General features: G+C 42.1%; 1 protein-coding gene across 2 annotated transcripts in view; it reads right to left on the bottom strand.

The window, feature by feature from the left end:
- Positions 1-14,396, bottom strand: part of si:dkeyp-117b11.1 (SH2 domain-containing protein 6) — an 89,572-nt gene that overhangs the window by 22,481 nt on the left and 52,695 nt on the right. For both annotated transcript variants that reach the window (XM_039768324.1, XM_039768325.1), the window contains 6 exons: positions 11,989-12,070; positions 11,773-11,806; positions 11,665-11,686; positions 6,149-6,236; positions 6,018-6,052; positions 5,694-5,881 (listed from right to left, as the gene is read on the bottom strand). In XM_039768324.1, the coding sequence (XP_039624258.1) occupies positions 5,694-5,881; positions 6,018-6,052; positions 6,149-6,236; positions 11,665-11,686; positions 11,773-11,806; positions 11,989-12,070 (449 nt within the window). The remainder of the gene's footprint in view (positions 1-5,693; positions 5,882-6,017; positions 6,053-6,148; positions 6,237-11,664; positions 11,687-11,772; positions 11,807-11,988; positions 12,071-14,396) is intronic.

The raw sequence follows: 14,396 nt of genomic DNA, 5'->3' as shown, positions 1-14,396 counted from the left end.
ATAAAAATAAACTTAGATTTTAAATATCCCAAAAGATTTTGCTCTCCATAAAAATATATCCTGTCAAAATTATACAAATTCAAATATGAACATGCTGCATAACAAAACCTGGAAATATAAATAAAATGTGTTCCTTTCAGCAATAACAAATCAAATCATTCAGTTGTCTTTGCTCATATGTCATTTTAGAGCTGGACGCCTGGCATCTTTTTTTGGCAACAGGTTCGTTTCTGTTTGGTGTGAGGTTCTGTGTTGTGGAGATTCTCAGGATGGATTGCAGGTGCTCATCAGTGAGGCGACTCCTGTGTGCTGTTTTGTTAGTCTTTATCACTGAGAAGAGCTTCTCACACAGATATGTGCTACCAAACATGCACAAGGTTCGAGCCGCATGTAGACGGACTTTTTGTTCTTCAAAGTCACCAAAGCGCCGTGCAAACTCAGTGCGCTCAGTTTATCAGCAAAGTGCGATTTGGGAACACCGTAGTGACGACTTGGTTTAACATTACTTGGCAACAGGGAAAGTGGGGCAAGTGCACTGGTGCATTTGTGTCTCCCATAAAAGCAGCTTCACTTGAAATCACTTTGTGATTGTGCACGGTAAAACGTCCGCTGAAGTGTCAGATTCTTATTTAATTCTTCTGCTTTCTGTATCTTCTGCATTGCATTCAGGTTACCCTGATGTTTTGTCTCATAGTGCCGTCTTAGATTAAATTCTGTAATTACAGCCACATTAGCTCCACAAATGAGACACACGGGTTCAGTAAACATATACTCAGCCTCCCATCGGTTTTAAAGGCTCTATTTTCAGAATCAACTTTTCTCTTCAGCATCGTGTGAGCTAGCTTCGCAATAACTTGCAGCATCATAAGCTAGACTTGATTAACGGTAAGTGTTCGCAAGGCAGCTGAAGCGCTGCATTATGGGATCTGTAGTTTATTGTGTTACCAGCGCTTCATATACCGGGCCATTAATAACAATAATACAGTATATAAAATGATCTCGGGGCGGATATAATTACACGGGGCGGATGTGGCCCGCCCCTTGAGTTTGACACATATGGACTAAATAGAACTTGAAAAGATATATTTTTCAAATGTGATCGCGCAATTCAGATAGAGTTGACGCCAAGACTACAGCCTGCATCCTCCCTCGCTCTTACTTTTTACCGTTCATCTAATGAATACACTGAGTATGGCTTTACCAAAACAATCATTGATGGCGAATAAAGTATCCATTATTCGAGTATGTAGATCGGGTTATATATATATATATATATATATATATCGCAGTGGAAGTAGTGTGTTAAAAAGCTAGAAAAGAAAAGGGAACATTTTAAAAATAACGTAACATGACTGTCAATATACAGTATTTGTTTTGTGAGTGTTACTGAGTGTTGCTGTCATCAAGGATTTGATTATCATTATTTCTTTCAATCAGGTTCGTATTTGTAGGATGTGTTGTGTTCAAGTTACATTCCGTGTTTGTCAATCGTTGTAAAGATGACAGGTTTCATTCATCGATTCGTTTCTTACTGCATCAATAAACAGCTCGTCTTCTTCTTTATCTGAGACCTGACACACTGCATGCACGGGTTTTTTACACTGTCTTCCTTTAGCGGGACATTGACTTTTTCCACGTGTGCTTTGTTTCCGCAGTAGCTGGATTTATGAATATGCTTATCAGGCGCTTCATATTTTTGCTGCCTTTTCAATTGTGTAATTCGGTTTTGTTCAGCGCTTTGGAACTGTTGCTTTTATCTGTGCACTGCGCCAGTTCACGTGAGCCACTCGGTGTACATGCATCGAAGGTTCCCAGCTGTGCTGGTGCCATCTCGTGCTATGTCCATGGCTGTATTTAATGTTACCTTAGTCCTGGCACTTAAAACTTTCTCTCGCAGTTTCGCTGAGTTTGTGTCAAACACCACCCTGACCATCTCATCTTCCTCTCCATAAGCACAGTCCTTCACCCGTGAATATTTAGTGGCAGTTTGCTATTGGATTGCCGCTGACGGACGGCCTTATATGGGCAGGCACTAAATTACAAACGCCAGCGGCAGCCTGTCTATGAACTTACTTTAAAGTGTAGGTTTACATCGTGCTTTGTTTCCAGTAGCAGAACTCATGAACATGGTTGTATATGTCACTCGCTCGCTTCTTATTGTTTCGCTGCCTTCTCAATTATATAATGCATGTTTTCTTGAGCGCTTTTTTGAGGTCTTCCTGGTTTTCTATGTACTGCGTGATTACGTGGGAGGCGTGATGATGTCACACGAAACTCCGCCCCGGCGTTGAAGCTCATCTCCATTACAGTAAATGGAGAAAACAGCTTCCAGTTATGACCATTACGCGTAGAATTTCGATATAAAACCTGCCCAACTTTTGTAAGGAAGCTGTAAGGAATGAGCCTGCCAAATTTCAGCCTTCCACCCACACGGGAAGTTGGAGAATTAGTGATGAGTCAGTGAGTGAGTGAGTCAGTGAGTGAGTGAGTGAGTGAGTGAGGGCTTTGCCTTTTATTAGTATATTATTTATCTGGACTTTCAGAAAACATTTGATAAGGTGACACATGAGAGGTTGAGCATAAAGTTAAAAGAAGTGGGAGTTCAGGGTGATGTTTTTAGATGGGCGCAGAATTGGCTGAAACACAGGAAGCAGATAGTGATGGTGTGAGGAACCTCATCAGAACTGGCCGATGTCAAGAGTGGTGTCCACAGGGGTCAGTGCTAGGGCCGCTGCTATTTTTAAAATATATAAATGATTTAGATAGGAATATAAGTAACAAGCTGGTAAAGTATGCAGATGATACCAAGATAGGTGGATTAGCAAATAATTTGGAATCCATTATATCATTACAGAAGGACTTGGATAGCATAAAGACTTGGGCAGATTTGTGGCAAATGAAATTTAATGTCAGTAAATGTAAAATATTACACATAGGAAGTAAAAATATTAGGTTTGAATACACAATGGGCGGTCGGAAAATCAAGAGTACGCCATATGAGAAGGATTTAGGAGTCATAGTGGACTCTAAGCTATCAACTTCCAGACAGTGTTCAGAAGCCATTAAGAAGGCTAACAGAATGTTAGGTTATATAGCGCCTTGATGTGTGGAGTACAAGTCACAGGAGGTTCTGCTCAACCTTTATAATGCACTGGTGAGGCCTCATCTGGAGTACTGTGTGCAGTTTTGATTTCCAGGATACAAAAAGGACATAGCAGCACTAGAAAAGGTCCAGAGAATAGCGACTAGGCTGATTCCAGGACTACAGGCGTTGAATTATGAGAAAAGATTAAAAGAGCTGAGCATTTACAGTTTAAACAAAAGAAAATTAAGAGGTGACATGATTGAAGTGTTTAAAATTATGAAGGGAATTAGTCCAGTGGATCGAGACTGTGACTTTAAAATGAGTTCATTAAGAACACAGGGACACAGTTGGAAACTTGTTAAGGGTAAATGTTGCACAAATATTAAGATTTTCTTTACACTAAGAGCCATAGAGACTTGGAATAAGCTACTAAGTAGTGTGGTAGACAGTAAGACTTCAGGTACTTTTAAATCTCGACTTATATTTTATTAGAAGAATTAAGTAGATAGGACTGGCGAGCTTTGTTGGGCTGAATGGCCTGTTCTCGTCTAGAGTGCTCTAATGTTCTAAAGAATAGCGAGACACCTCAAAGAGCCATGTAAAGAGCAGAGAAGAGATTTGTTGTTGCCGACACTACACTATAAATGCACCTTCAGAGAATGAATTTGTTTATGAAATTAGAAAACGTTTCTACTTTATTAATGTGCTGATCTGTACTCCATAGGAAGTGTTTTGCATTGTGCCAGCATGTAGTGTGCTGCATAATGTGGCACACAATTGTGGCTTGCCCATGCCTGAAGAGAAGTGGTATGATGAACTTGACCCTGGCCCCAGCGCTGGCGCCACCATTAAGGTGAATCAGGCATTAGCCTAGGGCGCAGATCATAAATGGGCCAAACTCAGCCACACAGGTTAGCTACTTAACAGTTGGTTACTTCACTAATAAGCTTGGCCTAGGGTGCAAAATATCCTAGCACTGGCACTGCCTGACCACCCAAATGATCAGCCAAATCAGATAGCATTACAGCTTCATTTAAATGTAACTAGCGGAATTTAAAACCGGTAATCAGATGCAGCATTTATTTTTTTAAGCAATTCATTTCATTTGTGGTGAATATCACATTGTACAGCCTTTGTATTCCTTTGTACATTGGTCACATCTCTTACAGCATCCGCAATTGCATTTTGTGACTCCAGAACAGCCAGATGGTCACCCAGTGGTTTCTGAGGCAGAGGTGAGAGCCTGAAGATGTGCTGGGCACAGCAACACCATCGCTGCCTGGGGTCACCCTTTGTAATATCGTCTGAAACAGAATAAACTCTTGCCTTTTCATGCCGACTGATATCTGGCCCGTTATTTTTATTTCAAGCACAGTCCGACTTTCTGAGCTTGAACTTTTGATTGTCTCCGCCACACTAATTTACTCCATCAACTTCGTTTTGTTGCTTATACCACTGCTTAAGCCAACAAATCGTATGCTTTTCTTGCCTCCACTTTGCATTTTCTGAAATTCTTCTTTTTTCCATGTGTTTTTGCCATTGCCTTTTAACAAAACACTGAATGGAAGGGGTTATTTATAGTGATTTGCATGTTCAAATATGCAAATTCAGGGAGGAGTCAGAGTGGTGCTGTAGGCGTGTGCATGTGCATTCAGTTTCATGTTGATTTTGATTTATAAAGGGAAAGTGCCTGGAACTTTTGCACAGTTTTATGTATCTGGATTTGTGAATGTTTTTGGGACCCCCTAACGAGACAACATGCCAAAGAGCATCCTGAAGCACGACTGGCGCGTCTGTGGAAGACTGCTTGTCTGTTGTGGGGGCAACTTCAGGCTCACAGTGCTGCAGCGGAGCACCGTGGTCGCATTATAAGCGCCTGTCGTTGATGGGTGATTCAAGGAACATTATAAATGCAGGGAACAGTATTACTTGGCCACCGACCTGGCCCCGACCCTGCCTGTCTACTGTGTCTGTGTACAGAAGAGTGGTAGATCCCACTACAACAAATTTGTAGGGAACAAACTTGGTTAAGGACACCTTTTTTTGTCTCCTCCCATTCAGGGGTATCCTTGAAAAAGTCTGCCTAGTCACATTGGCAGGACACGGACAAGGCACTTGTCCTGGGTGTGCCTCTGAACGGCCATCACACCAATCCTGCCATATGTGTGGGTTCCATACTAAGAACATACACTATCACCCTATGGTAGTTCTCTTCATCTATTGCTCATTGCTGTAGGACTTTGATGCAGGATAAAGAATGATGAAGATAGATGGAAGGAAGAACCTGCGCAAAGGAGTTCTTGATATCGGTGGTAGTGAGGGTACGCAATCCTCAATTGGGAATCCACATGGCAAGCCAAGTGCAAAATGACGAGGCACAGCAGGAAGTTGCACCTCTTTGGATGGACCCTTAGTGGGACGGGGTGTGGGAGGTTGAGTCAGGAGCTCTCCTCTGACATTGCCACCATGGGTGGCCCTTCTAGCAGTACACGACTCCCGCCGGCATCGCTCAGGGGATCATTGATCATGCAAACCACTCCGCCATGTTAAGGCTCTGACTCAGTGGAGGGGGCCTGAACCGAAAGGCAGCATGAAGCTACAAACCCACCTTGTTGACACGGGTTAGTGCTGCCTCAGCCGTCTTCCGATCACAGTTGCCTGCAAACCACTCCCTGCCCTGCAGCCCAAATTCCTGAGTGTTTGGGGTTTGGAAGAAATTCTTAAGCTGGTGGCAGAGGTCTTCTCGGGTTACTTGTTGTGCAGTGGAAGCTTTCACCTCAGACTGTTGCTGAAAAGCTGCAGAGAAGAACCGGGACATTCAGTTAGTGGAGAGAATATGTGGTGAAGACCATCTTGAGAATCCTAGAAACAGACATGGTGTTTGGTTCACTGAACTGTGTCTGCACTGGCATCTCATTCCGTGATGTCTTACCTCCTTTGCCTATAGGGTGCTTTGGAGAAACAGGGCTAAAATGAGAAAGTAAAAGAGAAAGATGCATTTAGAAAAGCTCAGCGGCATCACTCTGTGCTTGATGTGACTCTGCGTAGAAGAAGATGCGCTACCTGGGCAGGACAAGTTTTACAGGCTTGACCTGTGGCGGAGGGGGTGCTGGTTTCACTGGCCAGGAGGATCTTCTTCCCTGTTCATGATCTGTGTTGAAGAAGATGAATAAAATGAATCACATAAGCTGGAGAATACTGACCCATGCTCTGGTGAAGTCACCAACTGTCATCTTATTGCTCCTACTGTATGGAAGTTGTGTCTGCCATCATCACACCTTCCTAGTATGTGTCCCATCATAATAAGTGGTGTCTTTTATATTGTAACATGGAATTGTGGGTCATCACCTTATTATGGATGGCAATTTAATAGGCTGGTGGTGAGGTGAAGAAAGCTCCAAACTCATTGAAGACCATAATGTGAAATTTTAATATCAGTATGAAGATAGTTATTCAGTTCAGATTATTCTTGTATAGCAGGTAATAACCACAGGAGATCATTACATGACAGTAGAGGAACAAGAATATACAGGGAGGGTGGGATTGGCGTTTAACAACTGAGGCCACCGGGGGGCAGTAATGTTATATTTACAATGTAGGCAAATCGGCAGAAGCTGACCAGAGGCATTCACTCTGTGAGCTGATGAGCTTATTTGGGTGATATTGGGGTTTACCTTGACAAGCAGAAAGAAGACAGGACAAGTTAGGGGGTGGGCACATGCTGGATGGCAGAGGTTGTTTAATTTGTGTGAAAAGGAAGAAGGCTTAGTGAAGGAGACAATGGGGTAGGTAGTAGGGGTGCATTTAAGTGTGATACGGTGAGAGGTCACGACAGTTTAAACATTTTTAAGAAACGATGGCAGTGTATGAACATTTATACTTTAAACACTCAGAGAACTAAACTACCAGAAACAAGGCTTGGTATGAGCATGAGCAGTCCCCTTCAAAGTGTTCTGGACCGAGGATCACAATATCAAAATTTGGAGGACCACCTATGGTCAACAGCCATCTATTACCACAAAATTCCTTATTAAAATTGTTACATTCTTTCTTCTATATGTGCTCGTGTGAAGAACACTGCGACAAGCCGAGGTGAAAAAATGAAGACGAGTTGGCACCTAAAGTTAAATTGTGAGTTTGTAAGCCTAAAACGTGGCCATTTATTGGAAAGCATCTCCTTAATTTAAGTGCTGGGATAACTCCTGCTTTTATGACTTTGGAAGGGTCTCTAAGAAAGACGACACAAAGAGAACTCAGTCAAACTTGTATTGCTTCCTGCTCTCTTTCTATGTTTCAAGCTAATTCTTGTACTACAGCTATTCTATGAGCTGCCATTTTGGCTCCTTTCTGTTGGTTTTACCTGCAGGTCTCTACTTCTCACCTTTCAGTTCTGGGTAGCACACACCGCAAAGACATCATGTGAGAGGAAACAGACACTGAATAATAATAATAATAATAATAATAAATATGGTAAGCCAATCAAAAGTCAAAATATCCAGCTGAATCACCAGACAGCTATTAGAAATATAGAAATGGGTGAGACGTATAAGTACCATGGTGTAGAAGAAAGTGATGGTACTGATAACACTCAGATGAAAGGGAGAATCAGGAAAGAATACTTACGTCGAATCTGTCAGATTCTCAAGACTAAGTTAAGTGCTAAAAACAAAGTCACAGCTATCAACCCCCTAGCTGTTGTATCATATAGATCTGGTTTAGTTGACTGGCTAAGAACAGATATTGAGAAGATGAATAAAAAAACAAGAAAACTCTTGACTATTGGAGGTATCCATTACCCGAATGCTGACGTCGAAAGGCTTTACATCAAGAGACGAGACGGTGGTAAAGGACTTATTGAACTAAAGTCTGCCTATGAATCATCCATCGTCAGTCTAAGTGGCTACATTAAGCTCAGTAAAGACAAGTTTAATAGGCCAGTTAGAAGTTATGATACTGGCAAAGGTAAATATTCTCTCCAAAAAGAAGCCGAAAAAATCAAAGCGAAATACATGAGGCAAGAGACCGAAGCTCAGAATATGGAACTTCAGCTAAAACACAACAACTGTAAAGATAAAATAGAACTGCTGAAGAGCAAAGCACTACATGGAAACTCCTCGAGGATTGGAAAGATCATTTGCCGATAAGCAGGTGTCTATGCAATGGCTTCGCAGATCCGGTCTAAAAGGAGAAACAGAAAGCTAAATTATGGCAGCACAGGACCAGGCACTTAACACCAGGTACCACCAGAAGAACATCTTAAAACAGCCAGTAGATACTAAATGTAGACTATGAAACAAGGCAGAAGAGCATATTAGTCATATTGTTGCAGGCTATACAACACTACAGACACAATAAAGTAGACAGTTATGTACACTGGACTATGTGCAAGAATCTAAAGGTATAAGTGCCATTTCAAACACCAGCCAGAAAAGGTTGTGAACATCAAAGATATCACCATCATGTGGGATGCTCCAATTACAACAGACAGAACAATCCTAGCGAATCGTCCTGATATTGTGCTGCAGAATAAGAAAGAGAGAACCTGCCTGCTGATCGATATAGCCATCCCAGACGACTTGAACATCATGTTAAAAGAGAAGATCAGTAAATACGAGGATTTGGGAATTGAGATTAGCAGGATGTGGAGCTGTAAAACTAGAACTGTGCCAGTTATAGTTGGAACATTAGGTTCAGTTGGGTCCATAAATATTTGGACAGAGACAACTTTCTTCTAATTTTGGTTCTGTACATTACCACAATGAATTTTAAATGAAACAACTCCGATGCAGTTGAAGTGCAGACTTTCAGCTTTAATTCAGTGGGTTGAACAAAACGATTGTATAAAAATGTGAGGCAACTAAAGCATTGTTTGAACACAATCCCTTCGTTTCAGGAGCTCAAACGTAATTGGACAATTGACTCAAAGGCTATTTCATGGGCAGGTGTGTTCAAGTCCGTCGTTATGTCATATCAGTTAAGCAGATAAAAGACCTGGAGTTGATTTGAGGTGTGGTGCTTGCATGTGGAAGATTTTGCTGTGAACAGACAACATGCGGTCAAAGGAGCTCTCCATGCAGGTGAAAGAAGCCATCCTTAAGCTGCGAAAACAGAAAAAACCCATCTGAGAAATTGCTACAATATTACGAGTGGCAAAATCTACAGTTTGGTACATCCTGAGAAAGAAAGCAAGCACTGGTGAACTCAGCAACGCAAAAAGACCTGGACGTCCACGGAAAACAACAGTGGTGGATGATCGCAGAATCATTTTGATGGTGAAGAGAAACCCCTTCACAACAGCCAACCAAGTGAACAACACTCTCCAGGGGGTTGGCGTATCGATATCCAAGTCTACCATAAAGAGAAGACTGCAGGAAAGTAAATACAGAGGGTGCACTGCAAGGTGCAAGCCACTCATAAGCCTCAAGAATAGAAAGGCTAGATTGGACTTTGCTAAAGAACATCTAAAAAAGCCAGCACAGTTCTGGAAAAACATTCTTTGGACAGATGAGACCAAGATCAACCTCGACCAGAATGATGGCAAGAAAAAAGTATGGAGAAGGCGTGGAACAGCTCATTATCCAGAGCATACCACATCATCTGTAAAACACGGTGGAGTCAGGCAGTGTGATGGCTTGGGCGTGCATGGCTGCCAGTGGCACTGGGACACTAGTGTTCATTCATGATGTGACACAGGACAGAAGCAGCCGAATGTATTCTGAGGTGTTCAGAGACGTACTGTCTGCTCAAATCCAGCTAAATGCAGTCACATTGATTGAGCGGCGTTTCATGATACAGATGGACAACGACCCAAAACATACAGCCAAAGCAACCCAGGAGTTTATTAAAGCAAAGAAGTGGAAAATTCTTGAATGGCCAAGTCAGTCACCTGATCTTAACCCAACTGAGCAGGCATTTCACTTGTTGAAGACTAAACTTCGGACAGAAAGGCCCACAAACAAACAGCAACTGAAAGTAAAGCCGCTGCAGTAAAGGCCTGGCAGAGCATTAAAAAGGAGGAAACCCAGCATCTGGTGATGTCCTTGAGTTCAAGACTTCAGGCTGTCATTGCAAGTAAAGGGTTTTCAACCAAGTATTAGAAATGAACATTTTATTTCCAGTTATTTAATTTGTCCAATTACTTTTGAACCCCTGAAATGAAGTAATTGTGTTCAAAAAATACTTTAGCTGCCTCACATTTTTATGCAATCTTTTAGTTCAACCCACTGAATTAAAGCCGAAAGTCAGCACTTCAACTGCATCTGAGTTGTTTCATTTAAAATTTATTGTGGTAATGTACAGAACCAAAATTAGAAAGAAGTTGTCTCTGTCCAAATATTTATGGACCTAACTGTACATTAAAGAAGGATCATGATGAAAACTTGAAGATGCTCCTAGGCCATCCATCAGCTAGTGAAGTGCAAAAGATCCCACTTATGGGGACTGCACACATCCTTAGAAAGGCGTTACGGTAAATCACTTTGGCTTCTTGTTGTAGTCTGGATTTACAGTACCAGCTAAAACTGCAAAGACATCATGTGAGAGGAAACAAACACTGAAAAATAATAATAATAATAATAATAATAATAATAATTCATTACATTTATATAGTGCTTTTCAAGGTACTTAAAGTGTTTTTACATAGTGAGTGGGGAGCCACTTCATTCACCACTAGTGGATGATGTGATGGCAGCCATTTTTGCGCAGTACGCTCACCACGCATTAGTTGTTAGGTGGTGAAGGATTTATAGAGGGATAGCTAATTAGAGACTGTGGACGATTAGGGGGCCAGAATGTCCAGGCCGTGGTGGACAGTTTACATCGGGATACACCCTACTCTTTCAAACTCTTGCATGCCAAGTGCTCGACCTGGAAGGAAAGTCTGCATTACAAGACTACAATTTACACATCGCTGGGTTCACATTTCAAAATCCCAGATTTTTAGCTAATGGTCCATAATAAAGCCTTGAAGGTGAAATGAGGGGTTGTTGATGCTTGGTGTTGGCTCTTGAGGGGGGTTTAAAAGATGAGTCCCATGTAGTAAATGGTTAGTCTAGATTGGAGACAGAGAGACTTTGAGTTTGAAGAAATGTTGAAAGAGAGAAGAAAAGGGAGCAATCACAACAACCATACAGGATCAGTAGGGGATGGAGTAGCACAGATGTTAAAGATGTTATCATCTGCTTTAATGTCATGCAGGCTTCTATATGGCTGGTGTCTTAGACTAGTTTTGATGTGACTGTATCACCTAGGAAGTTCTTGTATGAAAGATGACTTGGTCAGCCCATGGACCATCTGGCACCTTCTTATGGACCACCCAGCACCTTTTTAGTCAATGGACCATACTTTGAGACTATAGTTCTTATTGTGCCAAGCCACTAGGTGCATCATCTGAATACACACAGTACATGTACAGAACTGCTTCAATGAAATACATTGTTATGTAGCGCTCTTGCCAGAAGACCATTCAAGACCCACACCACACTGATCTGTCTTGCCACAGACTATAAGAGGACATCCTGTTCCTGGTGTTGGGGTAAAATCACTGACCTCCAAATCATTTATAGGTAGACATGCCATACCTGGAGGAGAAGAACTGACATCCTGCAAGATATAAAAAGAAGAGTTTTCTAAGCATGACTTGTGGCACATCTGGGTGTTGTTTCAAGGGGGGTTTGAGGGGCACTTACGGTCGACTTCATTCTTGGCAGTGGTGGCTTCACTCTGTGGAGCACATAAAATCATATATGATTAGAGGGCACAACATTCATTAAAGAAGCAACCAACATCTGCCCAGAAGGAGGTGGCAAATGGCAGCTTGGGCAATTAGTGTTTAATTCACATAGCCAGCAATACAATGAAGTGCTTTACAGTAACAGTAACAAGGGATCAAAGTGGATACTCACAAAGAGCTGCTCTTGATTGGGAGTATCGGGACGGCAGAAGGCATTGGAGGTTTATGGGCTCTGTGTACAATCGGTGGATAGGCTGCAGGGGGCGATAGAAGATACGACAATCAAAGAAAACATGTTTATTCTCATCTACATTCGCAGACATGCGTAATTTAACATGAGGCCTATCCTGGCAACACAACACAGGGAGCAAGTCCTGCCGTATCCACCCTCGGGACAAGTTACAGTGGCCAATGGTGATGAGTTTCGATTTGCATAAAGCATAGAAAAAGTGACACTAAAATTTGTTTCACAGCAGATTTTGGAATTGCGAAATGAAAAATTCACTTGAAAGAGTCATGTGAAGGTTTTAAGGGTTTAATTGGGGTGGAAAACAAGGAATTCCTAAAGCCTTGTCCACACTTCCATGTTCTTTTCTGCAGATGCTTAATGTATATAATCCATAAAACATTGGTAAATTCAGTACTGCTAATGTCTCTTGTTCATAGTCCAGCAGAGGAATGCAACACTTGTTTAAAAAATGGGACCAGCTGAGTATTTTCAGTATGAAGACACATCAAAACGTACCATCGTGCACATTGCTGTGCTTTCTCCACAGAAAAACTCAGTAACTGGAAAGTCGCTGGCTTCTAAACCCCGCCTCCCTTTCTTCTCCGCCCCTCCCAATCTGTTACCTAGCAACTTAGCCTAGTTGGGGATAAGCACACTTCCTGTGATTTATTTCTTTTTTTTCACTAGAGATCCCTATTTAAAAATAAAATGGTATGATGATGATGATGGCATAGTGTAATAATCCCTAAAGGGAATTATGTAGATACAGTGCATCCAGAAAGTATTCACAGCGCATCACTTTTTCCACATTTTGTTATGTTACAGCCTTATTCCAAAATGGATTAAATTCATTTTTTTCCTCAGAATTCTACACACAACACCCCATAATGACAACGTGAAAAAAGTTTACTTGAGGTTTTTGCAAATTTATTAAAAATAAAATAACTGAGAAATCACATGTACATAAGTATTCACAGCCTTTGCTCAATACTTTGTCGATGCACCTTTGGCAGCAATTACAGCCTCAAGTCTTTTTGAATATGATGCCACAAGCTTGGAACACCTATCCTTGGCCAGTTTCTCCCATTCCTCTTTGCAGCACCTCTCAAGCTCCATCAGGTTGGATGGGAAGCGTCGGTGCACAGCCATTTTAAGATCTCTCCAGAGATGTTCAATCGGATTCAAGTCTGGGCTCTGGCTGGGCCACTCAATGACATTCACAGAGTTGTCCTGAAGCCACTCCTTTGATATCTTGGCTGTGTGCTTAGGGTCGTTGTCCTGCTGAAAGATGAACCGTCGCCCCAGTCTGAGGTTAAGAGCGCTCTGGAGCAGGTTTTCATTCAGGATGTCTCTGTACATTGCTGCAGTAATCCTTCCCTTTATCCTGACTAGTCTCCCAGTTCCTGCCACTGAAAAACATCTCCACAGTATGATGCTGCCACCACCATGCTTCACTGTAGGGATGGTATTGGCCTGGTGATGAGCGGTGCCTGGTTTTCTTCCAAACGTGACGCCTGGCATTCACACCAAAGAGTTCAATCTTTGTCTCATCAGACCAGAAAATTGTTTCTCATGGTCTGAGAGTCCTTCAGGTGCCTTTTGGCAAACTCCAGGCGGGCTGCCATGTGCCTTTTACTAAGGAATGTCTTCAGTCTGGCCACTCTGCCATACAGGCCTGATTGGTGGATTGCTGCAGAGATGGTTGTCCTTCTGGAAGGTTCTCCTCTCTCCACAGAGGACCTCTGGAGCTCTGACAGAGTCACCATCGGGTTCTTGGTCACCTCCCTGACTAAGGCCCTTCTCCCCTGATCGCTCAGTTTAGATGGCCGGCCAGCTCTAGGAAGAGTCTTGGTGGTTTTGAACTTCTTCCACTTACGGATGATGGAGGCCACTGTGCTCATTGGGACCTTCAAAGCAGCAGAAATCTTTCTGTAACCTTCCCCAGATTTGTGCCTCAAGACAATCTTGTCTCGGAGGTCTACAGACAATTCCTTTGACTTCATGCTTGGTTTGTGCTCTGACATGAACTGTCAACTGTGGGACCTTCTATAGACAGGTGTGTGCCTTTCCAAATCATGTCCAATCAACTAAATTTACCACAGGTGGACTCCAATTAAGCTGCAGAAACATCTCAAGGATGATCAGGGGAAACAGGAGGCACCTGAGCTCAATTTGGAGTTTCATGGCAAAGGCTGTGAATACTTATGTACATGTGCTTTCTCAGTTTTTTTTATTTTTAATAAATTTGCAAAAACCTCAAGTAAACTTTTTTCATGTTGTCATTATGGGGTGTTGTGTGTAGAATTCTGAGGAAAAAAATGAATTTAATCCATTTTGGAATAAGGCTGTAA

Source organism: Polypterus senegalus, chromosome 11 (assembly GCF_016835505.1).
Source record: "Polypterus senegalus isolate Bchr_013 chromosome 11, ASM1683550v1, whole genome shotgun sequence".
Classification (NCBI taxonomy): Eukaryota; Metazoa; Chordata; class Cladistia; order Polypteriformes; family Polypteridae; genus Polypterus; species Polypterus senegalus.
This window is presented reverse-complemented; position numbering and strand designations above follow the sequence as displayed.